The sequence below is a fragment of the Ranitomeya imitator genome, chromosome 1 (genome assembly GCF_032444005.1).
Source record: "Ranitomeya imitator isolate aRanImi1 chromosome 1, aRanImi1.pri, whole genome shotgun sequence".
Lineage (NCBI taxonomy): Eukaryota > Metazoa > Chordata > Amphibia > Anura > Dendrobatidae > Ranitomeya > Ranitomeya imitator.
In genome coordinates this window covers 344,893,988-344,921,529 of record NC_091282.1, presented here as the reverse complement: position 1 = coordinate 344,921,529, position 27,542 = coordinate 344,893,988, and the positions used below count along the sequence as shown (strand labels likewise).

At 55.3% G+C, this 27,542-nt stretch overlaps 1 protein-coding gene across 1 annotated transcript in view; it reads left to right on the top strand.

Annotated features, from left to right (window-relative positions):
* Positions 1 to 3,589: 3,589 nt before the first annotated feature.
* The window catches only part of CFAP73 (cilia and flagella associated protein 73), a 142,642-nt gene continuing 118,689 nt past the window's right edge, over positions 3,590 to 27,542 (top strand). The window contains exon 1 of the mRNA XM_069759885.1: positions 3,590 to 3,702. Within this exon, the coding sequence (XP_069615986.1) occupies positions 3,647 to 3,702 (56 nt within the window). The 5' untranslated portion in view covers positions 3,590 to 3,646. The remainder of the gene's footprint in view (positions 3,703 to 27,542) is intronic.

Sequence of the window (27,542 nt, the reverse complement as noted above, 5' to 3'; positions counted from 1 at the left end):
GGCAATTAACACATAGACCCGTTGCACCTCAATACTCAAGAAAGTGAAAATTACAGAGTCTCACCCTTCCGCTGACTCTCCGGAATAAGAACAGCTGTGAATTCAGAGCTTCCAGGGCCAATTACCCCACGTGGGGAACGCACATAGAGTAGGTAAAGACATGCTTAGGAAGCTGACAGTCCATTGAGGTACAAGGTCAGTTAACCAGAGGATCCCAACCTGGCTTCTCCGAACATCTCCATGGAGCCAGGTGACTGGTGGGTCCCATTCCTGGCTTTCACAAATGTATCCATGGAACTCAGGCTACCGGTGGGTCTAAATCCTGACTGCTCCAAACGTATCCATGGGTTCACCAATGGTCAATGGAGCAGATCTGTATTCTTTCAGCCGGGGCCGTGGTCCCCAAAAGCTTGGCATCCTGTAGAATGACAAAACTGTGTCCTCCATGATGGAGCCATGATATCTTGGCTGCTGTTCTGCAGAGAGTCTCCGGTTCTTTGGATGTCTGGATGTATATCTGTATATGGAGGTATCTTTTAAAGAGGTGCATATATCCTCTTTTAATACAAACTGTCCTTCAAACCAGTATCCAGACGTAAAGGGGAAGAATGGTGATGAGATCAACTCCCTTTGTTTATTTAATTTATTTGCATACTTTTTCCTCCTCTAGTTTGCAAGTCAACAATCTGGCTGTCCTTGACAAGGTGTAATCAACATGTCAGCAAACATCATTGTCCAATGACCCTGTATCACTAGTCATCCAGAACAACAGCACAATATGTTACAACAAATTGTCAACTCACAAGTCAATATTACAGGGTTATATGAACAAAAGTCTGTGTTTTCTTGACCTACAAGAAAGAAACACATCAATATAGATAACAGAACATATAGATAACAGTCCATTCCTGCTGGCTTGCTTAATATAGATGTCTGGTTAACTAAGATAAAATACTATGTCATCACAACAGATGAAAGAACTTGTGGCAGTTTTTGATACCTTTATAATAATTCAATCGCATGAGCAATAATAAGGAAATGCTGAAAATATGACGTGTTGGGGAGCGAGAGGACTGGAGTTTGGCAAACACTGGTCAAAATGAACTAAACCAAGGACAAATAGTGGAGGAAAGAGAAGTGTATGTGTGAAATGAAACCTCAGGAAACCTGCGTTTCTGGTATACACAATACCCTTATTCATAGGAGAACTGAATATGGGTGTTGTATGCACCAGAAACACGTCCGGTTTCCTGAGGTTTCATTTTACCATGTTTTAATCTATTTTTCAATAAAGAAAAATTTTACTTATATTCTGGATGGATGTTCCGACACTTCCTTTTCCTCCACTACTTGTCTGTGATCACAAGTGGGTGAGGCACTCCCAGGACGAACTCCAGCTAAACCATTGATCCAGGGTTGCACAACATGGTAAGCTTCCAAACCTCTCCCCACCACTATTAAACCAAGGACAGGCTGGTATGCTTGGATGTTCTTAGCTGTTCAGTATTGAACACTCCTCCCTCCTATATATTCTCGCTTCTGGCAATCTGGATTGCCAGTGTTAGTCTTGTACTCCCTGGTGTGAAGGTGATGGTTGTTGGTAGAGGCGTTTGGAGTGTTGATTTACTATTGTTGCTTGGTGTTTCTGCTGTGTGCAATTCCTCATCTGCTACTATTTAATTAGCCTCCCTTTTCTCCCCGGTTTTCCTCTCTGTTGTCTGTGAGTGCATATTTGTATACCGTAATTGTTTTTTTCATTTAGGGGGGACAGGGTTATAGGGTTTAATCAGGTGGTTAGTAAGGTATGTGGCCCCGGCATCTTCACCATCTAAAGTAATTCGGGGAGCAGGGATAGCTAGGGCGCCCCTAGCGTTAGGGACAGGGAAGGTTTTCTGGCCCCGGATATTCCAATAGCAGAGTTGTGATGATGTGTATATACATGTGTATGTGCAGAGTGTGTGTCATGACATGATTATATTTGAATAAATCCTGATTTTTTTTTTTTGTTCAAGAATAAATGTGGATTCCTGTTCATGGAAAAATAGGATATCCAATGAAAATAAGCCCTAATCCATCTTTTGGAGCAAAAAACAATTAAGGGCCATTGACTACAATAATACAGAGTCACCATGTGCTCTCTTGTTCATCATTTTCGATTGTATACGCCTATTGGAGGCATGCACCAAGACACAGTCGCCAACATCTTACTGCCCGCCTCGACTAGGCATATACAGCCAAAAATGATGCACGACAGAGCACATGATGACCTGCATCAATATAGTCAATGACTCCGTCGTCACATATGCCCGAATCCCATTTTATGAGGGTCAGATTAGGTTGGGTTCACATTACGTTTAAGCAGTCCGTTAGACGGACTGCGTTACACCGCGGCATAACACAGTGTAACGCAGTCCATTAACGCTGCCATTGAGCACTATTTTTGGCGCATCGCTAGCGCATGCCCAAAATGGGCATGTGCTAGAGATGTGCCGTCATTGAGTGACGGACCCCCTCAGGGCCGGCGTCAGCACCCGGCGCACCCGGGCAAGTGCCGGGGCCCTAGCGAGACGGGGGGCCCATTTACGGTAGTAACAGTACATTACACACACATACTGATGCGCTCCTGGGGGGCCCCCGCAGCCGGACTACATCCCTGTGCTGTGTGTGACAGTCAACTACCAGCCAGCCAGGACTCGAAGGCGCCGAGGCGGAGCACATCCGTCATCCCCGCCCAGCAGCAAGCCTCACAGAGCTCCTGCGCAGCTGCAGGAATACTCACCGTCACCGCCGACGCTCCTGCGCAGCTGCAGGAATACTCACCGTCACCGCCATCAGGCCCGTCACCATGGATACGAGTCACCTCCACCGGCCAGCGGTCATCTGTGTAATCACTTCCGGCCGGGTGAGAGCTCGTCATCCTAAGAGCTCGTCATCCACTTCAGGTCCAGCGCCAACCGCCAAGCAAGATGAGCAGCAGTCAGGTGCACGGACGGTGCACACACCCTCTGTCCACAACGGGGGCAACGGTATGACGGTGAACTGAAGCAATGAGTGAGGGTGCACTGTCTGCCCCTTGGGATGTGTTATACTACGTGGCTGTGTTATATACTACGTGGCTGTGCTATATTTCTCTGCTGTATCTGTGCATCATGAATCGTGGTATGTGTTAAAGGGGGGGCCCCCCTGATGTAGCCACTGAACGTAGTGGCAAATGTTATGTGAATCTGGCCAAGTAACAGACTGGGGAAGCAGTGACTAAACTCTGATGTACTATGTGTTTTAGACCTCTGTAGCCCAAATAACTTTTTGAACTGGACAATCCCTCTAGGGGCCTCTGAAACAACAAACAGTAAGTGCATCTATGGCTGGCACACTGACATAGGGGCATCTGTTATTCACCCATACAAGTCCACGTCCACTATACTGTGCGCCTCGGTGGTAGACACTAACATTCAGTGGTTCTGTGTGTGCAGCTAGCACTCGCATGGAGGCTCTGGGCCGCCCACACAACCGGCATTACTGCGCCCAAATTAAAAATGGCCGCCAGAGACAGAGCCTTCCCCCTGTTCCGGTCCGGGGGCGGGGCCTTGTCTCCATGGTGACAGAAGTACACGGACACTGAGACTCGCTGTCCGGTGCGGAGAAGATGGAGTGCGGGCTGCAGGAATACTTCCGCGGGGCTTTCGAGGACAAGCTGCTGGTGTGAGCGCACTTCCCTTCTCCATGTCGCAGCTCTGTTCCCCCCAGACCAGCAAGGGTTAATCAGCCAATAATCCATTCCACACGTTGTATGTAGCCCCAGACCTGCAGATCAGGTGGTGAATGGCAGTGCCAGTGTGTGTGCGATCTCTCGGTACTGGTGCAGTGTACAGTAGGCAGTGGTGTGTGCCCGCAGTGTATAGTAGGCAGTGGTGTATGCCCGCAGTGTATAGTAGAGAGTGGTGTGTGCCCGCAGTGTACAGTAGGCAGTGGTGTGTGCCCGCAGTGTACAGTAGGCAGTGGTGTGTGCCCGCAGTGTATAGTAGGCAGTGGTGTGTGCCCGCAGTGTACAGTAGGCAGTGGTGTGTGCCCGCAGTGTATAGTAGGCAGTGGTGTGTGCCCTCAGTGTACAGTAGGCAGTGGTGTGTGCCCGCAGTGTATAGTAGGCAGTGGTGTGTGCCCGCAGTGTACAGTAGGCAGTGGTGTGTGCCCGCAGTGTACAGTAGGCAGTGGTGTGTGCCCGCAGTGTACAGTAAGCAGTGGTGTGTGCCCGCAATGTACAGTAGGCAGTGGTGTGTGCCCGCAGTGTATAGTAGGCAGTGGTGTGTGCCCGCAGTGTACAGTAGGCAGTGGTGTGTGCCCGCAGTGTATAGTAGGCAGTGGTGTGTGCCAGCACTGTATAGTAGGCAGTGGTGTGTGCCGGCAGTGTACAGTAGGCAGTGGAGTGTACCCGCAGTGTACAGTAGGCAGTGGTATGTGCCCGCAGTGTATAGTAGAGAGTGGTGTGTGCCCGCAGTGTACAGTAGGCAGTGGTGTGTGCCCGCAGTGTACAGTAGGCAGTGGAGTGTACCCGCAGTGTACAGTAGGCAGTGGTGTGTGCCCGCAGTGTATAGTAGAGAGTGGTGTGTGCCCGCAGTGTACAGTAGGCAGTGGTGTGTGCCCGCAGTGTACAGTAAGCAGTGGTGTGTGCCCGCAATGTACAGTAGGCAGTGGTGTGTGCCCGCAGTGTATAGTAGGCAGTGGTGTGTGCCCGCAGTGTACAGTAGGCAGTGGTGTGTGCCCGCAGTGTACAGTAGGCAGTGGTGTGTGCCCGCAGTGTATAGTAGAGAGTGGTGTGTGCCCGCAGAGTACAGTAGGCAGTGGTGTGTGCCCGCAGTGTACAGTAGGCAGTGGTGTGTGCCCGCAGTGTATAGTAGAGAGTGGTGTGTGCCCGCAGTGTACAGTAGGCAGTGGTGTGTGCCCGCAGTGTACAGTAGGCAGTGGTGTGTGCCCGCAGTGTACAGTAGGCAGTGGTGTGTGCCCGCAGTGTATAGTAGAGAGTGGTGTGTGCCCGCAGTGTACAGTAGGCAGTGGTGTGTGCCCGCAGTGTACAGTAGGCAGTGGTGTGTGCCCGCAGTGTACAGTAGGCAGTGGTGTGTGCCCGCAGTGTACAGTAGGCAGTGGTGTGTGCCCGCAGTGTACAGTAGGCAGTGGTGTGTGCCCGCAGTGTACAGTAGGCAGTGGTGTGTGCCCGCAGTGTACAGTAGGCAGTGGTGTGTGCCCGCAGTGTACAGTAGGCAGTGGTGTGTGCCCGCAGTGTACAGTAGGCAGTGGTGTGTGCCCGCAGTGTATAGTAGGCAGTGGTGTGTGCCCGCAGTGTACAGTAAGCAGTGGTGTGTGCCCGCAATGTACAGTAGGCAGTGGTGTGTGCCCGCAGTGTATAGTAGGCAGTGGTGTGTGCCCGCAGTGTACAGTAGGCAGTGGTGTGTGCCCGCAGTGTATAGTAGGCAGTGGTGTGTGCCGGCACTGTATAGTAGGCAGTGGTGTGTGCCGGCAGTGTACAGTAGGCAGTGGAGTGTACCCGCAGTGTACAGTAGGCAGTGGTATGTGCCCGCAGTGTATAGTAGAGAGTGGTGTGTGCCCGCAGTGTACAGTAGGCAGTGGTGTGTGCCCGCAGTGTACAGTAGGCAGTGGTGTGTGCCCGCAGTGTATAGTAGGCAGTGGTGTGTGCCCGCAGTGTACAGTAGGCAGTGGTGTGTGCCCGCAGTGTATAGTAGGCAGTGGTGTGTGCCCTCAGTGTACAGTAGGCAGTGGTGTGTGCCCGCAGTGTATAGTAGGCAGTGGTGTGTGCCCGCAGTGTACAGTAGGCAGTGGTGTGTGCCCGCAGTGTACAGTAGGCAGTGGTGTGTGCCCGCAGTGTACAGTAAGCAGTGGTGTGTGCCCGCAATGTACAGTAGGCAGTGGTGTGTGCCCGCAGTGTATAGTAGGCAGTGGTGTGTGCCCGCAGTGTACAGTAGGCAGTGGTGTGTGCCCGCAGTGTATAGTAGGCAGTGGTGTGTGCCAGCACTGTATAGTAGGCAGTGGTGTGTGCCGGCAGTGTACAGTAGGCAGTGGAGTGTACCCGCAGTGTACAGTAGGCAGTGGTATGTGCCCGCAGTGTATAGTAGAGAGTGGTGTGTGCCCGCAGTGTACAGTAGGCAGTGGTGTGTGCCCGCAGTGTACAGTAGGCAGTGGAGTGTACCCGCAGTGTACAGTAGGCAGTGGTGTGTGCCCGCAGTGTATAGTAGAGAGTGGTGTGTGCCCGCAGTGTACAGTAGGCAGTGGTGTGTGCCCGCAGTGTACAGTAAGCAGTGGTGTGTGCCCGCAATGTACAGTAGGCAGTGGTGTGTGCCCGCAGTGTATAGTAGGCAGTGGTGTGTGCCCGCAGTGTACAGTAGGCAGTGGTGTGTGCCCGCAGTGTACAGTAGGCAGTGGTGTGTGCCCGCAGTGTATAGTAGAGAGTGGTGTGTGCCCGCAGAGTACAGTAGGCAGTGGTGTGTGCCCGCAGTGTACAGTAGGCAGTGGTGTGTGCCCGCAGTGTATAGTAGAGAGTGGTGTGTGCCCGCAGTGTACAGTAGGCAGTGGTGTGTGCCCGCAGTGTACAGTAGGCAGTGGTGTGTGCCCGCAGTGTACAGTAGGCAGTGGTGTGTGCCCGCAGTGTATAGTAGAGAGTGGTGTGTGCCCGCAGTGTACAGTAGGCAGTGGTGTGTGCCCGCAGTGTACAGTAGGCAGTGGTGTGTGCCCGCAGTGTACAGTAGGCAGTGGTGTGTGCCCGCAGTGTACAGTAGGCAGTGGTGTGTGCCCGCAGTGTACAGTAGGCAGTGGTGTGTGCCCGCAGTGTACAGTAGGCAGTGGTGTGTGCCCGCAGTGTACAGTAGGCAGTGGTGTGTGCCCGCAGTGTACAGTAGGCAGTGGTGTGTGCCCGCAGTGTACAGTAGGCAGTGGTGTGTGCCCGCAGTGTATAGTAGGCAGTGGTGTGTGCCCGCAGTGTACAGTAAGCAGTGGTGTGTGCCCGCAATGTACAGTAGGCAGTGGTGTGTGCCCGCAGTGTATAGTAGGCAGTGGTGTGTGCCCGCAGTGTACAGTAGGCAGTGGTGTGTGCCCGCAGTGTATAGTAGGCAGTGGTGTGTGCCGGCACTGTATAGTAGGCAGTGGTGTGTGCCGGCAGTGTACAGTAGGCAGTGGAGTGTACCCGCAGTGTACAGTAGGCAGTGGTATGTGCCCGCAGTGTATAGTAGAGAGTGGTGTGTGCCCGCAGTGTACAGTAGGCAGTGGTGTGTGCCCGCAGTGTACAGTAGGCAGTGGAGTGTACCCGCAGTGTACAGTAGGCAGTGGTGTGTGCCCGCAGTGTATAGTAGAGAGTGGTGTGTGCCCGCAGTGTACAGTAGGCAGTGGTGTGTGCCCGCAGTGTACAGTAAGCAGTGGTGTGTGCCCGCAATGTACAGTAGGCAGTGGTGTGTGCCCGCAGTGTATAGTAGGCAGTGGTGTGTGCCCGCAGTGTACAGTAGGCAGTGGTCTGTGCCCGCAGTGTATAGTAGGCAGTGGTGTGTGCCAGCACTGTATAGTAGGCAGTGGTGTGTGCCGGCAGTGTACAGTAGGCAGTGGAGTGTACCCGCAGTGTACAGTAGGCAGTGGTATGTGCCCGCAGTGTGCAGCGATGTGTGCCCGCAGTGTACAGTAGGCAGTGGTGTGTGCCCGCAGTGTATTGTAGGCAGTGGTGTGTGCCCGCAGTGTATTGTAGGCAGTGGTGTGTGCCTGCAGTGTGTGGTAGACAGTGGTGTGTGCCCGCAGTGTACAGTAGGCAGTGGTGTGTGCCTGCAGTGTATAGTAGGCAGTGGTGTGTTCCCGCAGTGTACAGTAGGCAGTGGTGTATGCCCGCAGTGTATAGTAGGCAGTGGTGTGTGCCCGCAGTGTATAGTAGGCAGTGGTGTGTGCCCGCAGTGTACAGTAAGCAGTGGTGTGTGCCCGCAATGTACAGTAGGCAGTGGTGTGTGCCCGCAGTGTATAGTAGGCAGTGGTGCGTGCCCGCAGTGTACAGAAGGCAGTGGGGTGTGCCCGCAGTGTACAGTAGGCAGTGGTGTGTGCCCGCAGTGTATAGTAGGCAGTGGTGTGTGCCCGCAGTGTATAGTAGGCAGTGGTGTGTGCCCGCAGTGTATAGTAGGCAGTGGTGTGTGCCCGCAGTGTATAGTAGGCAGTGGTGTGTGCCCGCAGTGTACAGTAGGCAGTGGTGTGTGCCCCCAGTGTATGGTAGGCAGTGGTGTGTGCCCGCATTGTATAGTAGGCAGTGGTGTGTGCCCGCAGTGTATGGTAGGCAGTGGTGTGTGCCCGCAGTGTATAGTAGGCAGTGGTGTGTGCCCGCAGTGTACAGTAGGTGGTGGTGTGTGCCCGCAGTGTACAGTGATGTGTGCCTGCAGTGTACAGTAGGCAGTGGTGTGTGCCGGCAGTGTACAGTAGGCAGTGGAGTGTGCCCGCAGTGTACAGTAGGCAGTGGTGTGTGCCCGCAGTGTACAGTGATGTGTGCCCGCAGTGTACTGTAAGCAGTGGTGTGTGCCCGCAGTGTATAGTAGGCAGTGGTGTGTGCCGGCAGTGTACAGTAGGCAGTGGAGTGTGCCCGCAATGTACAGTAGGCAGTGGTGTGTGCCCACAGTCTACAGTAGGCAGTGGTGTGTGCCAGCAGTGTATAGTAGGCAGTGTTGTGTGCCGGCAGTGTACGGTAGGCAGTGGAGTGTGCCCGCAGTGTACAATAGGCAGTGGAGTGTGCCCGCAGTGTACAGTAAGTAGTGGTGTGTGCCCGCAGTGTACAGTAGGCAGTGGTGTGTGCCCGCAGTGTATAGTAGGCAGTAATGTGTGCCCGCAGTGTACAGTAGGCAGTGGTGTGTGCCCGCAGTGTACAGTAGGCAGTGGTGTGTGCCCGCAGTGTACGGTAGGCAGTGGTGTGTGCCCGCAGTGTACAGTAGGCAGTGATGTGTGCCCGCAGTGTACAGTAGGAAGTGATGTGTGCCCGCAGTGTACAGTAGGCAGTGGTGTGTGCCCGCAGTGTACAGTAGGCAGTGGTGTGTGCCAGCACTGCATAGTAGGCAGTGGTGTGTGCCGGCAGTGTACAGTAGGCAGTGGAGTGTACCCGCAGTGTACAGTAGGCAGTGGTGTGTGTCCGCAGTGTATAGTAGGCAGTGGTGTGTGCCAGCACTGTATAGTAGGCAGTGGTGTGTGCCGGCAGTGTACAGTAGGCAGTGGAGTGTACCCGCAGTGTACAGTAGGCAGTGGTATGTGCCCGCAGTGTATAGTAGAGAGTGGTGTGTGCCCGCAGTGTACAGTAGGCAGTGGTGTGTGCCCGCAGTGTACAGTAGGCAGTGGAGTGTACCCGCAGTGTACAGTAGGCAGTGGTGTGTGCCCGCAGTGTATAGTAGAGAGTGGTGTGTGCCCGCAGTGTACAGTAGGCAGTGGTGTGTGCCCGCAGTGTACAGTAAGCAGTGGTGTGTGCCCGCAATGTACAGTAGGCAGTGGTGTGTGCCCGCAGTGTATAGTAGGCAGTGGTGTGTGCCCGCAGTGTACAGTAGGCAGTGGTGTGTGCCCGCAGTGTATAGTAGGCAGTGGTGTGTGCCAGCACTGTATAGTAGGCAGTGGTGTGTGCCGGCAGTGTACAGTAGGCAGTGGAGTGTACCCGCAGTGTACAGTAGGCAGTGGTATGTGCCCGCAGTGTGCAGCGATGTGTGCCCGCAGTGTACAGTAGGCAGTGGTGTGTGCCCGCAGTGTATTGTAGGCAGTGGTGTGTGCCCGCAGTGTATTGTAGGCAGTGGTGTGTGCCTGCAGTGTGTGGTAGACAGTGGTGTGTGCCCGCAGTGTACAGTAGGCAGTGGTGTGTGCCTGCAGTGTATAGTAGGCAGTGGTGTGTGCCCGCAGTGTACAGTAGGCAGTGGTGTATGCCCGCAGTGTATAGTAGGCAGTGGTGTGTGCCCGCAGTGTATAGTAGGCAGTGGTGTGTGCCCGCAGTGTACAGTAAGCAGTGGTGTGTGCCCGCAATGTACAGTAGGCAGTGGTGTGTGCCCGCAGTGTATAGTAGGTAGTGGTGTGTGCCCGCAGTGTATAGTAGGCAGTGGTGCGTGCCCGCAGTGTACAGAAGGCAGTGGGGTGTGCCCGCAGTGTACAGTAGGCAGTGGTGTGTGCCAGCAGTGTATAGTAGGCAGTGGTGTGTGCCCGCAGTGTATAGTAGGCAGTGGTGTGTGCCCGCAGTGTATAGTAGGCAGTGGTGTGTGCCCGCAGTGTATAGTAGGCAGTGGTGTGTGCCCGCAGTGTACAGTAGGCAGTGGTGTGTGCCCCCAGTGTATGGTAGGCAGTGGTGTGTGCCCGCAGTGTATAGTAGGCAGTGGTGTGTGCCCGCAGTGTATGGTAGGCAGTGGTGTGTGCCCGCAGTGTATAGTAGGCAGTGGTGTGTGCCCGCAGTGTACAGTAGGCGGTGGTGTGTGCCCGCAGTGTACAGTGATGTGTGCCTGCAGTGTACAGTAGACTGTGGAGACCTGGGTGTCGTAACCAGTGCCTTCCCCCCTCCCATCAATCCCGTAATAAAACACACACAGTCCTAGGTGGGTTGAACAGGTCGGTCACAGTTTATTAATTAAATAAGCAGAGAAAGGGCAATTACATATCGTAACGAGCGGCTCGCGCCGAGCTCCTGTCCGTGATCGACAGGGGAATTGGCCCAACGAGCGGTTACGACCTTTGCCCTCCCCCGCTTCTTCCGCTGTGACTTAATAAAGGTTACCAGGGTTAGTTATATCACATACGTATGCAAAAAAACACTTTTTTTTTTTTTTTTTTAAATATTACAACATAATTTACACATTTACATTCTCCTGCGGGTTAGTATCATAATTAGCCTTTAAAAGGGAGGGTGGGTGGGACAAACGCTTCCAGGTGTCCTGCCGAGAGTGAAAGAGAAAGTTCTCGGCCGGACACCTGGATTTAACCCCTGTAGGAGTGGCCGTAGGACCCCTCCCCTCTAGTGCCCACTGGCCGGCTGGGGGTCTTCCAATTAGTGCATCACTAAAGGGGGGGGGAGTGATGCCAGGGGGGAACTGGCACAGACCACCTTTACGTGCAGCTCTCTATGTGCTCCCCAGTCAGAGACGCGCACCTTATTCAGTACCGCGTCTGCCAGACTGTGGAGACCTGGGTGTCGTAACCAGTGCCTTCCCCCCTCCCATCAATCCCGTAATAAAACACACACAGTCCTAGGTGGGTTGAACAGGTCGGTCACAGTTTATTAATTAAATAAGCAGAGAAAGGGCAATTACATATCGTAACGAGCGGCTCGCGCCGAGCTCCTGTCCGTGATCGACAGGGGAATTGGCCCAACGAGCGGTTACGACCTTTGCCCTCCCCCGCTTCTTCCGCCACGGAGGATCCCGTGTATTACCTACGCGGGACTCCGACCCCACCCCTCGATGTTAAGGCCTGTTCAACCCCATCCTGTAAACCAGACAGAAAAATATCGAGGCCAATGTCCGTTAGGTGAACTCCGTCCGGTCTTAATTGTGGCGTGTTATCCCCTTGTAGCTGGTGGTGACGAATCACGATACCGCCTCTTCCTCTCACATATTTTCCAATCCGAGCATTGAATTTGCTCCTTGTCCGCTCTATGGCTTTTTTATCTCTTGCTCCGTGCCAGACGGCCCGTGGTGCTATATCCGACCACACCAGTATCATGTTCCTGAATAGACAGCTGAACCTTTCCATATCAGTTGTCACCCATTTGTACAATTCGGCCACCTTTTGTTTGCCAAGGTCATTGCCACACGCGTGTACCACCATTATCACCGGGTGTTCCGCCATCCCTGCTATTCCAACCATCTCTTTGAACACCTGTTTCCACTGGAGGCCTCTGATACCCCTCCATTTAACTTTTAAGCCCGGGAGGTAAAGATTTATCCCTCCTGGCCGCCGTTCGGCCCTCTTTTCGGCCCAGTAAACGTAGGAATCTCCTACCACCCAAACTTCAACCCCTGTAAGAGACAACACATGTTAATTAAGCAAGTCGGGTCTAATGTATCTGGCGAAGCATGCGGACTTCCAACGACCCCTTCTCTGCACCTCGGCCTCTGACACTCCTGCCCTAGCCGCTTCCGTGGCTGCCCCAATGCGGAACGAATGTGTTCCGTACTCCTTTGGGTTTGCGCCGTTTTTTTCCAAGCATAGCTTGAATATCGCCTGGAATTGGTACTTGGTCAGGGGGGACCCGTCTGTATGAGTGAAGAAAAATCTACCAGCGTGTCTTATCTCGGCGAATCTTCTAACCATTTTTAGCGGGCAAGCTGGGCCATCAGTGGAGTTAACCAGGACCCATGTTCCCCTACCGGTGGGATCGCATTTGGATTTTCTAACCCTGATGCGCAGGGCGTCGCTGCATATTACTATGTCCTCATTAATTAGGCCGCCTTCCAACGCGTTTTTTGACCGCGGTAGCAATTCACTGCTACGCAGTGCTCCGAAAAAGACGGTCGCAAAAGCTGCCGATAAGAGGGCTGCCTCGTATTGCGATGAGCAGACTGACGGGGATAACGCAATCAGGTCCTGCAATAGTCTCAGTGAAATGGGGCGGCGACATTCTTGGCTTGGCTGAAGCCTTTTCCAACCTTTTATGGCTTGTCTTATGCAAAAGGACTTAGTTACGTCTACCCATCCCAATAATTGAAAGAAAAATGCTAGCCCCGATAATTTCCGTTGTGCCGAGGTGCCCGACGCCCCATCTCCTCTCATCCGCATAAGAAAATCAGTCGTCACCGCGCTTCGTGCTTGATCGCATTTATCGACTGGCCTACCCCGAATTAGTGAGCACCACTCCTCCCAAGCCTTACCATACACCTGCCAGGTAGCTGGTGAAACGGAGGCCCGGATTAAGGGCATCAATGATTGGCCACTGTATCCCACAGGGACAGTGGACACAGGATGCCCAGGGGTTGCGCGTTGGGCTGCTGGATTCTGAAAGCCTGCCAATTGGAAAATAACAATGGGTTAATGATATTCTCGTCAACCTCCGCCACCACGGTGGCTCTACACCAAATATTGTTTTCTAGGCATATCAGTGCGAGCCGTCGCAAGAGAGCGAGTATGGGCAAGGATGAAGACGACATGTGATTTAGACTCCTCGCTGTTTTCACATTTTTAGTTTGGAAACGAATGTTCATGTTCCTCAACAGATCGGCCCATATCTCCAACGCTGCTACTACCGCAAACAATTCCCATAGGGCTGGGTCTTGCCCCCACTTTGTTGTCGTCCATCTTTCTGGCCAACCAGATTTGCACCATTGGTTTTTATAGATTGCTGCGAAACCCTCCTTTTTGTTCCACCCTATTGTCAGCCCTAATTCCTTGCTTGTGATCTCTCTAGCCATGACACACGTGTGACCGTTGTACGATTGTAGGAACGTCTGCCATACCAGCAGATCTACTTTTAGCGAACGAGTGAGCCTAATTCTATGGCCGGGCTGCGAAGCGCCTTTTGTTGCCAGAGATAGTCTGCGCGAGAATGCTCTGCCGACCGGCATTACGCGGCAGGCAAACGTCAGTAGACCCAATAACGCCTGCATTTGCTGTAGGGTTACCTTTTTAACTTCGCAGAAGCCTTTCAACATTTGCAGGGTTTTTTGTATTTTATCCTCTGGTAAGCGGAACACCATCAAGTTGGTGTCTATTTCAATGCCCAGAAAGGGCAATACATTACATGGACCCTCCGTTTTCTCCGGTGACAATGGCACGCCGAATTTGAGTGAGATAGATTTGAATTTTTCTAGTAGATCGGAGCAGAGTTTAGAATTTCTGGGGCCGACGAACAGGAAATCGTCGAGGTAGTGAATTAGGGATTTACTGCCCGTTTCGTACTGAACTACCCAATCTAGGAAGGTGCTGAATAGCTCGAAATAGTGACATGAGATGGAACATCCCATTGGGAGGCACATGTCAAAGTAATAGTGTTGGTCCACTTTGCAGCCCAGCAGGTGGAAACATTCGGGGTGCACGGGTAGTAAACGGAATGCCGATTCAATGTCCGATTTGGCGAGCAGGGCGCCGGTCCCGGCTGCCCGCACTAATTCTACCGCCCTATCAAAAGACGCGTATGAGACAGAAGCTTCTTCTGGAGTAATTGCGTCGTTAACCGAATCGCCCTTTGGGTGAGATAAATGATGGATTAGGCGGTATTTACCGGGTTCCTTTTTTGGTATGATGCCTAACGGTGATATTTTAATGTTTTTGAAGGGGAGCGACGTAAAGGGGCCTGCTACCCTACCCAATTCTACCTCCTTTCCAATTTTTTGCCTAAGAATTTTGGGGAATTCGCGAGCCGATTTAAGGTTATCGGATAGGGTTGGCGTTCTTGTTAGCCTAAAGGGAATAAAGAACCCGTCGGAGAATCCCGCCTGCAGCTGCTGAGCCGCTTTCTTATTGGGGTAGAGCTTTAGCCAGGGGGCCATCGCGGTTACGCTCACTGGGGTTCTGCCTTGTAGGCCCTTTGTGCGGCTGACGAGTGCACCTTGATGCTTGGTGTCCCCCCCCGCAAGCGGAGCATTCGTGTCTGAACTTGCATAGCGCGTGGAAACGGCAGTTTCCCTCGTTATATAGCCAGCAGGCCCCGGGTTTTCGCACGACCACTGAGTTCTGACCTGCGGCTCCGGAGTAATTAGTGGTCGTGGCTGAAAAGGGGGGCTGCTTTTGAGACAACATCATACGCAACCACACGTCTGTCGCTTTTACCCCCCAGCCTAGATTGGGCTGTAGGGCCAGACGCCTGCGGAACTCCTCGTCGTACCTTCGCCAGGCTGAACCGCCGTGCGACTTGTACGAACTATATATCATGTCCTGATATATAAACAATTCGGAGCAGCGTTGCGGATGTTTCTGGCCCATAATACAGCCCAATACTGCGAAGGCCTGGATCCAATTATTCATGGTTAGAGCAATTTTCGATCTCCCTTTATCAAAACCCCTATCGTTCGCTTTATCCACCGTTTGTTGGTCGGCTGATAACAGCGACCATATATCTATGTAATCGTTGCTCCATATCTTCAGTCTCGTTTCCTGGTCTATATGAGCGCCTAGCGGACTGATCCCGCAGAAGAAGGCGTCTTTGTGTAGATTAGCGGATTGTGGTATTGAATTCTTCACCACATTTCCCCTTGCCTGAGATAATTGCAGGATTATCTCCTTTAACGCTGAAGTTAGCTCCATTTCCTTCACATTAACCCCGTAGCGTAACGTTTCCTCGCTACCCTTGGAACACTCACCGCTGTGTGACTCTGGACGAGTGGACACCGATCCTGGAGGAACCCCCGCCGATGTTGACGGGGGGATGTCGCAGGACGGGGAAACTCTGGCTCCCGCTACAGCGTGGGACTGGCCGATGTGCTGAGTATCGTGCGTTGGAGCCCGATTACTACCACATAGTGGCGGATTGATGGCTCCGTCTTCAGCGACTGCGCGGTGATAGTTGTGGCTGGAAGCCGCGGGGGGAGCCCGATTACTACCACATAGTGGCGGATTGATGGCTCCGTCTTCAGTGACTGCGTGATGGTTGTTGTGGCTGGAAGCCGCGGGGGATTGTTCTCCCCGGCTGAAAGCCCTAGAGGGTGGCCGTGATTTAGAGGACTTGCCACGTTCACGATGACTCTTATCCGGACTTAGCGATACCTCGGACCCCTCGGATGTTGCTGATGAAAGCCATCCTGAGGCCCGGGATCTGCGGCGGCTCCTATGGGAGCTGCGTCTGCGACGGTGACGGGAGGGGCGTTTAGAGGAGTAGCGGGAACGGCGACGGGAGTTATCGGAGGAAGATTGGGAGGACGTGCGGCGCCTACGCCTTCGTCCGCCGTTATTATGCGGTGCAATGGGGGGGATTCTATCAGTAGACAGAGGGGGATAATTGGCCGTAGATGGTCCCGTAACGCTAATCGGAAGGGGGGGGCGTCAGGAGGTAACCATATTCATCCCCATTGCTGGGATTTGACGGGGCAGCGGTTACCGGATAATTTTTATTTAGGTTTTGGGCAGTGGGGGGAGGTGATAATGTGTTTGTGCTTGGTGCGTTTACTGAGGTGTCGCCATGATTCCCGCTGCGCGGCTGTTGAGCGCCTTGCTCGGTCCCATGGGACCGAACAACGCGCTCTTCAGCCGCCCTGTGACCTCTCCGGCCTGACCCCTGATACCCCCGTACAGGCATCAGGGCTGCGTCTGCCGGGGGTAGGCTGGTGGTCAGGCCAGGTGATAAATCAGCATGCTGATCGGTCGATTTCGACCGATCAGCGCACTGTGGGGAAAGTGAGGGGTTAAAACCAGCCCCCAGGTTACCCCCTGCGGGCGGCGTATATGTGCCCGCAGGGAAGGCAACCGAGGACTGGCCAGCGCTGATCTGCCGCGACCGGAAGTGGGTGGGCGGGGACCGGAAGTGGCTGGGCGGAGCCTCCCCAGCACTCCGAGCGGTGTCCGAGGCCTCCGGAAGACGCCTGCAGCTGCGAGGCGGCGAGGCCCTCCCCTCCCCGACCTGGAGCCGCTCCGGGGCGCGGGGTAAGCGGGCGGATCGCCTGCCACCCGGCGCCACCACCGGCCTCTCCGGAGCGGCCGGGGAAGGGGGCGACACCGTCCGCCGCCGGATGTAGCCCCGCACAGCCGGGACGGAGCCGGCTGCCCATCACTGCCATCTGCCCCCACCGGAGTCCGGACAAGAGCCGGCGAGGAGATGCCGGCCACCCTCCGACGGGTGCGACGCCCGGCTCTACCCCGCCGCCTTCGAGAGGCCCCCAGACCCCCTACAGCCGAGGGGTCCGGCACAGACAGCGGCGCAGAGAGGGGCCTCTGTCCACCGATCGGGGCCGGGCCTAACGACGGACCGCAGGGCGCTGGTGCTCCCGAAGGTCTTGGAGGTGAGCTAGGCCCGAGGGGGCCCGATGGCGGAGGGGTGAGGGAGAACAGCCCTGGAGAAGGGATACTAAGGGACGGACCCAGGGGACCAGCGGGCGATGGGGTAATATAGGACGGACATACGGGACCAGGGGACAAAGGGGTAATGGAGGACGGACCTATGGGGCCAGGGGACGAAGGGGTGAGGAAACACAGAGCGGGGTCAGGAGAAGGCCCAGGGAGGTGAGCCCTGAGGCCGGTAAGGATGGCCTGAAGCCAGTGCTCACCTCTCTGTTCCAATCCTTTCCGCAGGGCCTCGACCAGGGGGTCCGACATTACTACAGGGATGCAGGGACAAACGCTTCCAGGTGTCCTGCCGAGAGTGAAAGAGAAAGTTCTCGGCCGGACACCTGGATTTAACCCCTGTAGGAGTGGCCGTAGGACCCCTCCCCTCTAGTGCCCACTGGCCGGCTGGGGGTCTTCCAATTAGTGCATCACTAAAGGGGGGGGGGGAGTGATGCCAGGGGGGAACTGGCACAGACCACCTTTACGTGCAGCTCTCTATGTGCTCCCCAGTCAGAGACGCGCACCTTATTCAGTACCGCGTCTGCCAGGCAGTGGTGTGTGCCGGCAGTGTACAGTAGGCAGTGGAGTGTGCCTGCAGTGTACAGTAGGCAGTGGTGTGTGCCCGCAGTGTACAGTGATGTGTGCCCGCAGTGTACAGTAAGCAGTGGTGTGTGCCCGCAGTGTATAGTAGGCAGTGGTGTGTGCCGGCAGTGTACAGTAGGCAGTGGAGTGTGCCCGCAATGTACAGTAGGCAGTGGTGTGTGCCCGCAGTGTACAGTTATGTGTGCCCACAGTCTACAGTAGGCAGTGGTGTGTGCCAGCAGTTTATAGTAGGCAGTGTTGTGTGCCGGCAGTGTACGGTAGGCAGTGGAGTGTGCCCGCAGTGTACAATAGGCAGTGGAGTGTGCCCGCAGTGTACAGTAAGTAGTGGTGTGTGCCCGCAGTGTACAGTAGGCAGTGGTGTGTGCCCGCAGTGTACAGTTATGTGTGCCCACAGTCTACAGTAGGCAGTAATGTGTGCCCGCAGTGTACAGTAGGCAGTGGTGTGTGCCCGCAGTGTACAGTAGGCAGTGGTGTGTGCCCGCAGTGTACGGTAGGCAATGGTGTGTGCCCGCAGTGTACAGTAGGCAGTGATGTGTGCCCGCAGTGTATAGTAGGCAGTGGTGTGTGCCGGCAGTGTACAGTAGGCAGTGGTGTGTGCCCGCAGTGTATAGTAGGCAGTGGTGTGTGCCCGCAGTGTACAGTAGGCAGTGGTGTGTGCCCGCAGTGTATAGTAGGCAGTGGTGTGTGCCGGCAGTGTACAGTAGGCAGTGGAGTGTACCCGCAGTGTACATTAGGCAGTGGTATGTGCCCGCAGTGTACAGCGATGTGTGCCCGCAGTGTACAGTAGGCAGTGGTGTGTGCCTGCAGTGTATTGTAGGCAGTGGTGTGTTCCCGCAGTGTATTGTAGGCAGTGGTGTGTGCCTGCAGTGTGTGGTAGACAGTGGTGTGTGCCCGCAGTGTACAGTAGGCAGTGGTGTGTGCCTGCAGTGTATAGTAGGCAGTGGTGTGTGCCCGCAGTGTACAGTAGGCAGTGGTGTATGCCCGCAGTGTATAGTAGGCAGTGGTGTGTGCCCGCAGTGTATAGTAGGCAGTGGTGTGTGCCCGCAGTGTACAGTAAGCAGTGGTGTGTGCCCGCAGTGTATAGTAGAGAGTGGTGTGTGCCCGCAGTGTACAGTAGGCAGTGGTGTGTGCCCGCAGTGTACAGTAGGCAGTGGTGTGTGCCCGCAGTGTACAGTAGGCAGTGGTGTGTGCCCACAGTGTACAGTAGGCAGTGGTGTGTGCCCGCAGTGTACAGTAGGCAGTGGTGTGTGCCAGCAGTGTATAGTAGGCAGTGGTGTGTGCCCGCAGTGTACAGTAAGCAGTGGTGTGTGCCCGCAATGTACAGTAGGCAGTGGTGTGTGCCCGCAGTGTATAGTAGGCAGTGGTGTGTGCCCGCAGTGTATAGTAGAGTGGTGTGTGCCCGCAGTGTACAGTAGGCAGTGGTGTGTGCCCGCAGTGTACAGTAGAGAGTGGTGTGTGCCCGCAGTGTACAGTAGGCAGTGATGTGTGCCAGCAGTGTACAGTAGGCAGTGGTGTGTGCCCGCAGTGTACAGTAGGCAGTGGTGTGTGCCCGCAGTGTACAGTAGGCAGTGGTGTGTGCCCGCAGTGTACAGTAGGCAGTGGTGTGTGCCCGCAGTGTACAGTAGGCAGTGGTGTGTGCCCGCAGTGTACAATAGGCAGTGGTGTGTGCCCGCAGTGTACAGTAGGCAGTGGTGTGTGCCAGCAGTGTATAGTAGGCAGTGGTGTGTGCCCGCAGTGTACAGTAAGCAGTGGTGTGTGCCCGCAATGTACAGTAGGCAGTGGTCTGTGCCCGCAGTGTATAGTAGGCAGTGGTGTGTGCCCGCAGTGTACAGTAGGCAGTGGTGTGTGCCCGCAGTGTATAGTAGGCAGTGGTGTGTGCCAGCACTATATAGTAGGCAGTGGTGTGTGCCGGCAGTGTACAGTAGGCAGTGGAGTGTACCCGCAGTGTACAGTAGGCAGTGGTATGTGCCCGCAGTGTGCAGCGATGTGTGCCCGCAGTGTACAGTAGGCAGTGGTGTGTGCCCGCAGTGTATTGTAGGCAGTGGTGTGTGCCCGCAGTGTATTGTAGGCAGTGGTGTGTGCCTGCAGTGTGTGGTAGACAGTGGTGTGTGCCCGCAGTGTACAGTAGGCAGTGGTGTGTGCCTGCAGTGTAAAGTAGGCAGTGGTGTGTGCCCGCAGTGTACAGTAGGCAGTGGTGTATGCCCGCAGTGTATAGTAGGCAGTGGTGTGTGCCCGCAGTGTATAGTAGGCAGTGGTGTGTGCACGCAGTGTACAGTAAGCAGTGGTGTGTGCCCGCAATGTACAGTAGGCAGTGGTGTGTGCCCGCAGTGTACAGTAGGCAGTGATGTGTGCCCGCAGTGTACAGTAGGCAGTGGTGTGTGCCCGCAGTGTACAGTAGGCAGTGGTGTGTGCCGCAGTGTACAGTAGGCAGTGGTGTGTGCCCGCAGTGTACAGTAGGCAGTGGTGTGTGCCCGCAGTGTACAGTAGGCAGTGGTGTGTGCCCGCAGTGTACAGTAGGCAGTGGTGTGTGCCCGCAGTGTACAGTAGGCAGTGGTGTGTGCCCGCAGTGTATAGTAGGCAGTGGTGTGTGCCCGCAGTGTACAGTAAGCAGTGGTGTGTGCCCGCAATGTACAGTAGGCAGTGGTCTGTGCCCGCAGTGTATAGTAGGCAGTGGTGTGTGCCCGCAGTGTACAGTAGGCAGTGGTGTGTGCCCGCAGTGTATAGTAGGCAGTGGTGTGTGCCAGCACTGTATAGTAGGCAGTGGTGTGTGCCGGCAGTGTACAGTAGGCAGTGGAGTGTACCCGCAGTGTACAGTAGGCAGTGGTATGTGCCCGCAGTGTGCAGCGATGTGTGCCCGCAGTGTACAGTAGGCAGTGGTGTGTGCCCGCAGTGTATTGTAGGCAGTGGTGTGTGCCCGCAGTGTATTGTAGGCAGTGGTGTGTGCCTGCAGTGTGTGGTAGACAGTGGTGTGTGCCCGCAGTGTACAGTAGGCAGTGGTGTGTGCCTGCAGTGTAAAGTAGGCAGTGGTGTGTGCCCGCAGTGTACAGTAGGCAGTGGTGTATGCCCGCAGTGTATAGTAGGCAGTGGTGTGTGCCCGCAGTGTATAGTAGGCAGTGGTGTGTGCACGCAGTGTACAGTAAGCAGTGGTGTGTGCCCGCAATGTACAGTAGGCAGTGGTGTGTGCCCGCAGTGTATAGTAGGCAGTGGTGTGTGCCCACAGTGTATAGTAGGCAGTGGTGCGTGCCCGCAGTGTACAGAAGGCAGTGGGGTGTGCCCGCAGTGTACAGTAGGCAGTGGTGTGTGCCAGCAGTGTATAGTAGGCAGTGGTGTGTGCCCGCAGTGTATAGTAGGCAGTGATGTGTGCCCGCAGTGTATAGTAGGCAGTGGTGTGTGCCCGCAGTGTATAGTAGGCAGTGGTGTGTGCCCGCAGTGTACAGTAGGCAGTGGTGTGTGCCCCCAGTGTATGGTAGGCAGTGGTGTGTGCCCGCAGTGTATAGTAGGCAGTGGTGTGTGCCCGCAGTGTACAGTAGGCGGTGGTGTGTGCCCGCAGTGTACAGTGATGTGTGCCTGCAGTGTACAGTAGGCAGTGGTGTGTGCCGGCAGTGGAGTGTGCCCGCAGTGTACAGTAGGCAGTGGTGTGTGCCCGCAGTGTACAGTGATGTGTGCCCGCAGTGTACAGTAAGCAGTGGTGTGTGCCCGCAGTGTATAGTAGGCAGTGGTGTGTGCCGGCAGTGTACAGTAGGTAGTGGAGTGTGCCCGCAATGTACAGTAGGCAGTGGTGTGTGCCCGCAGTGTACAGTTATGTGTGCCCACAGTCTACAGTAGGCAGTGGTGTGTGCCAGCAGTGTATAGTAGGCAGTGTTGTGTGCCGGCAGTGTACGGTAGGCAGTGGAGTGTGCCCGCAGTGTACAATAGGCAGTGGAGTGTGCCCGCAGTGTACAGTAAGTAGTGGTGTGTGCCCGCAGTGTATAGTAGGCAGTGGTGTGTGCCCGCAGTGTATAGTAGGCAGTGGTGTGTGCCCGCAGTGTACAGTAAGCAGTGGTGTGTGCCCGCAATGTACAGTAGGCAGTGGTGTGTGCCCGCAGTGTATAGTAGGCAGTGGTGTGTGCCCGCAGTGTATAGTAGGCAGTGGTGCGTGCCCGCAGTGTACAGAAGGCAGTGGGGTGTGCCCGCAGTGTACAGTAGGCAGAGGTGTGTGCCAGCAGTGTATAGTAGGCAGTGGTGTGTGCCCGCAGTGTATAGTAGGCAGTGGTGTGTGCCCGCAGTGTATAGTAGGCAGTGGTGTGTGCCCGCAGTGTATAGTAGGCAGTGGTGTGTGCCCGCAGTGTACAGTAGGCAGTGGTGTGTGCCCCCAGTGTATGGTAGGCAGTGGTGTGTGCCCGCAGTGTATAGTAGGCAGTGGTGTGTGCCCGCAGTGTACAGTGATGTGTGCCTGCAGTGTACAGTAGGCAGTGGTGTGTGCCGGCAGTGTACAGTAGGCAGTGGAGTGTGCCCGCAGTGTACAGTAGGCAGTGGTGTGTGCCCGCAGTGTACAGTGATGTGTGCCCGCAGTGTACAGTAAGCAGTGGTGTGTGCCCGCAGTGTATAGTAGGCAGTGGTGTGTGCCGGCAGTGTACAGTAGGCAGTGGAGTGTGCCCGCAATGTACAGTAGGCAGTGGTGTGTGCCCGCAGTGTACAGTTATGTGTGCCCACAGTTTACAGTAGGCAGTGGTGTGTGCCAGCAGTGTATAGTAGGCAGTGTTGTGTGCCGGCAGTGTACGGTAGGCAGTGGAGTGTGCCCGCAGTGTACAATAGGCAGTGGAGTGTGCCCGCAGTGTACAGTAAGTAGTGGTGTGTGCCCGCAGTGTACAGTAGGCAGTGGTGTGTGCCCGCAGTGTATAGTAGGCAGTAATGTGTGCCCGCAGTGTACAGTAGGCAGTGGTGTGTGCCCGCAGTGTACAGTAGGCAGTGGTGTGTGCCCGCAGTGTACGGTAGGCAGTGGTGTGTGCCCGCAGTGTACAGTAGGCAGTGATGTGTGCCCGCAGTGTACAGTAGGAAGTGATGTGTGCCCGCAGTGTACAGTAGACAGTGGTGTGTGCCCGCAGTGTACAGTAGGCAGTGGTGTGTGCCCGCAGTGTACAGTAGGCAGTGGTGTGTGCCCGCAGTGTACAGTAGGCAGTGGTGTGTGCCAGCAGTGTATAGTAGGCAGTGGTGTGTGCCCGCAGTGTACAGTAAGCAGTGGTGTGTGCCCGCAATGTACAGTAGGCAGTGGTGTGTGCCCGCAGTGTATAGTAGGCAGTGGTGTGTGCCCGCAGTGTACAGTAGGCAGTGGTGTTTGCCCGCAGTGTATAGTAGGCAGTGGTGTGTGCCGGCAGTGTACAGTCTGCAGTGGAGTGTACCCGCAGTGTACAGTAGGCAGTGGTATGTGCCCGCAGTGTACAGCGATGTGTGCCCGCAGTGTACAGTAGGCAGTGGTGGGTGCCCGCAGTGTATTGTAGGCAGTGGTGTGTTCCCGCAGTGTATTGTAGGCAGTGGTGTGTGCCTGCAGTGTGTGGTAGACAGTGGTGTGTGCCCGCAGTGTACAGTAGGCAGTGGTGTGTGCCTGCAGTGTATAGTAGGCAGTGGTGTGTGCCCGCAGTGTACAGTAGGCAGTGGTGTGTGCCAGCAGTGTATAGTAGGCAGTGGTGTGTGCCAGCAGTGTGTAGTAGGCAGTGGTGTGTGCCCGCAGTGTACAGTAAGTAGTGGTGTGTGCCCGCAGTGTACAGTAGGCAGTGGTGTGTGCCCGCAGTGTATAGTAGGCAGTAATGTGTGCCCGCAGTGTACAGTAGGCAGTGGTGTGTGCCCACAGTCTACAGTAGGCAGTGGTGTGTGCCAGCAGTGTATAGTAGGCAGTGTTGTGTGCCGGCAGTGTACGGTAGGCAGTGGAGTGTGCCCGCAGTGTACAATAGGCAGTGGAGTGTGCCCGCAGTGTACAGTAAGTAGTGGTGTGTGCCCGCAGTGTACAGTAGGCAGTGGTGTGTGCCCGCAGTGTATAGTAGGCAGTAATGTGTGCCCGCAGTGTACAGTAGGCAGTGGTGTGTGCCCGCAGTGTACAGTAGGCAGTGGTGTGTGCCCGCAGTGTACGGTAGGCAGTGGTGTGTGCCGCAGTGTACAGTAGGCAGTGATGTGTGCCCGCAGTGTACAGTAGGAAGTGATGTGTGCCCGCAGTGTACAGTAGGCAGTGGTGTGTGCCCGCAGTGTACAGTAGGCAGTGGTGTGTGCCCGCAGTGTACAGTAGGCAGTGGTGTGTGCCCACAGTGTACAGTAGGCAGTGGTGTGTGCCAGCAGTGTATAGTAGGCAGTGGTGTGTGCCCGCAGTGTACAGTAAGCAGTGGTGTGTGCCCGCAATGTACAGTAGGCAGTGGTGTGTGCACGCAGTGTATAGTAGGCAGTGGTGTGTGCCCGCAGTGTACAGTAGGCAGTGGTGTTTGCCCGCAGTGTATAGTAGGCAGTGGTGTGTGCCGGCAGTGTACAGTCTGCAGTGGAGTGTACCCGCAGTGTACAGTAGGCAGTGGTATGTGCCCGCAGTGTACAGCGATGTGTGCCCGCAGTGTACAGTAGGCAGTGGTGGGTGCCCGCAGTGTATTGTAGGCAGTGGTGTGTTCCCGCAGTGTATTGTAGGCAGTGGTGTGTGCCTGCAGTGTGTGGTAGACAGTGGTGTGTGCCCGCAGTGTACAGTAGGCAGTGGTGTGTGCCTGCAGTGTATAGTAGGCAGTGGTGTGTGCCTGCAGTGTACAGTAGGCAGTGGTGTATGCCCGCAGTGTATAGTAGGCAGTGGTGTGTGCCCGCAGTGTATAGTAGGCAGTGGTGTGTGCCCGCAGTGTACAGTAAGCAGTGGTGTGGGCCCGCAGTGTATAGTAGGCAGTGGTGTGTGCCCGCAGTGTACAGTAGGCAGTGGTGTGTGCCCCCAGTGTATGGTAGGCAGTGGTGTGTGCCCGCAGTGTATAGTAGGCAGTGGTTTGTGCCCGCAGTGTACAGTAGGCAGTGGTGTGTGCCCGCAGTGTACGGTAGGCAGTGGTGTGTGCCCGCAGTGTATAGTAGGCAGTGGTGTGTGCCCGCAGTGTACAGTAGGCGGTGGTTTGTGCCCGCAGTGTCCAGTGATGTGTGCCTGCAGTGTACAGTAGGCAGTGGTGTGTGCCCGCACTGTACAGTAGGCAGTGGTGTGTGCCGGCAGTGTACAGTAGGCAGTGGAGTGTGCCCGCAGTGTACAGTAGGCAGTGGTGTGTGCCCGCAGTGTACAGTGATGTGTGCCCGCAGTGTACAGTAAGCAGTGGTGTGTGCCCGCAGTGTATAGTAGGCAGTGGTGTGTGCCGGCAGTGTACAGTAGGCAGTGGAGTGTGCCCGCAATGTACAGTAGGCAGTGGTGTGTGCCCGCAGTGTACAGTTATGTGTGCCCACAGTCTACAGTAGGCAGTGGTGTGTGCCAGCAGTGTATAGTAGGCAGTGTTGTGTGCCGGCAGTGTACGGTAGGCAGTGGAGTGTGCCCGCAGTGTACAATAGGCAGTGGAGTGTGCCCGCAGTGTACAGTAAGTAGTGGTGTGTGCCCGCAGTGTACAGTAGGCAGTGGTGTGTGCCCGCAGTGTACAGTAGACAGTGGTGTGTGCCAGCAGTGTATAGTAGGCAGTGGTGTGTGCCCGCAGTGTACAGTAAGCAGTGGTGTGTGCCCGCAATGTACAGTAGGCAGTGGTGTGTGCCCGCAGTGTATAGTAGGCAGTGGTGTGTGCCCGCAGTGTACAGTAGGCAGTGGTGTATGCCCGCAGTGTATAGTAGGCAGTGGTGTGTGCCCGCAGTGTATAGTAGGCAGTGGTGTGTGCCCGCAGTGTACAGTAAGCAGTGGTGTGTGCCCGCAATGTACAGTAGGCAGTGGTGTGTGCCCGCAGTGTATAGTAGGCAGTGGTGTGTGCCCGCAGTGTACAGTAGGCAGTGGTGTGTGCCCGCAGTGTATAGTAGGCAGTGGTGTGTGCCAGCACTGTATAGTAGGCAGTGGTGTGTGCCGGCAGTGTACAGTAGGCAGTGGAGTGTACCCGCAGTGTACAGTAGGCAGTGGTATGTGCCCGCAGTGTACAGTAGGCAGTGGTGTGTGCCCGCAGTGTATTGTAGGCAGTGGTGTGTGCCTGCAGTGTGTGGTAGACAGTGGTGTGTGCCCGCAGTGTACAGTAGGCAGTGGTGTGTGCCTGCAGTGTATAGTAGGCAGTGGTGTGTGCCCGCAGTGTACAGTAGGCAGTGGTGTATGCCCACAGTGTATAGTAGGCAGTGGTGTGTGCCCGCAGTATATAGTAGGCAGTGGTGTGTGCCTGCAGTGTGTGGTAGGCAGTGGTGTGTGCTTGCAGTGTATAGTAGGCAGTGGTGTGTGCCCGCAGTGTATAGTAGACAGTGGTGTGTGCCAGCAGTGTATAGTAGGCACTGGTGTGTGCCCGCAGTGTATTGTAGGCAGTGGTGTGTGCCCGCAGTGTATAGTAGGCAGTGGTGCGTGCCCGCAGTGTACAGAAGGCAGTGGGGTGTGCCCGCAGTGTACAGTAGGCAGTGGTTTGTGCCCGCAGTGTATAGTAGGCAGTGGTGTGTGCCCGCAGTGTATAGTAGGCAGTAGTGTGTGCCCGCAGTGTATAGTAGGCAGTGGTGTGTGCCCGCAGTGTATAGTAGGCAGTGGTGTGTGCCCGCACTGTACAGTAGGCAGTGGTGTGTGCCCCCAGTGTATGGTAGGCAGTGGTGTGTGCCCGCATTGTATAGTAGGCAGTGGTGTGTGCCCGCAGTGTATGGTAGGCAGTGGTGTGTGCCCGCAGTGTATAGTAGGCAGTGGTGTGTGCCCGCAGTGTACAGTAGGCGGTGTGTGCCCGCAGTGTACAGTGATGTGTGCCTGCAGTGTACAGTAGGCAGTGGTGTGTGCCGGCAGTGTACAGTAGGCAGTGGATTGTGCCCGCAGTGTGTGGTAGACAGTGGTGTGTGCCCGCAGTGTACAGTAGGCAGTGGTGTGTGCCTGCAGTGTATAGTAGGCAGTGGTGTGTGCCCGCAGTGTACAGTAGGCAGTGGTGTATGCCCGCAGTGTATAGTAGGCAGTGGTGTGTGCCCGCAGTGTATAGTAGGCAGTGGTGTGTGCCCGCAGTGTACAGTAAGCAGTGGTGTGTGCCCGCAATGTACAGTAGGCAGTGGTGTGTGCCCGCAGTGTATAGTAGGCAGTGGTGCGTGCCCGCAGTGTACAGAAGGCAGTGGTGTGTGCCCGCAGTGTACAGTAGGCAGTGGTGTGTGCCCGCAGTGTATAGTAGGCAGTGGTGTGTGCCCCCAGTGTATGGTAGGCAGTGGTGTGTGCCCGCATTGTATAGTAGGCAGTGGTGTGTGCCCGCAGTGTATGGTAGGCAGTGGTGTGTGCCCGCAGTGTATAGTAGGCAATGGTGTGTGCCCGCAGTGTACAGTAGGCGGTGGTGTGTGCCCGCAGTGTACAGTGATGTGTGCCTGCAGTGTACAGTAGGCAGTGGTGTGTGCCGGCAGTGTACAGTAGGCAGTGGAGTGTGCCCGCAGTGTACAGTAGGCAGTGGTGTGTGCCCGCAGTGTACAGTGATGTGTGCCCGCAGTGTACAGTAAGCAGTGGTGTGTGCCCGCAGTGTATAGTAGAGAGTGGTGTGTGCCCGCAGTGTACAGTAGGCAGTGGTGTGTGCCCGCAGTGTACAGTAGGCAGTGGTGTGTGCCCGCAGTGTACAGTAGGCAGTGGTGTGTGCCCACAGTGTACAGTAGGCAGTGGTGTGTGCCCGCAGTGTACAGTAGGCAGTGGTGTGTGCCAGCAGTGTATAGTAGGCAGTGGTGTGTGCCCGCAGTGTACAGTAAGCAGTGGTGTGTGCCCGCAATGTACAGTAGGCAGTGGTGTGTGCCCGCAGTGTATAGTAGGCAGTGGTGTGTGCCCGCAGTGTATAGTAGAGTGGTGTGTGCCCGCAGTGTACAGTAGGCAGTGGTGTGTGCCCGCAGTGTACAGTAGAGAGTGGTGT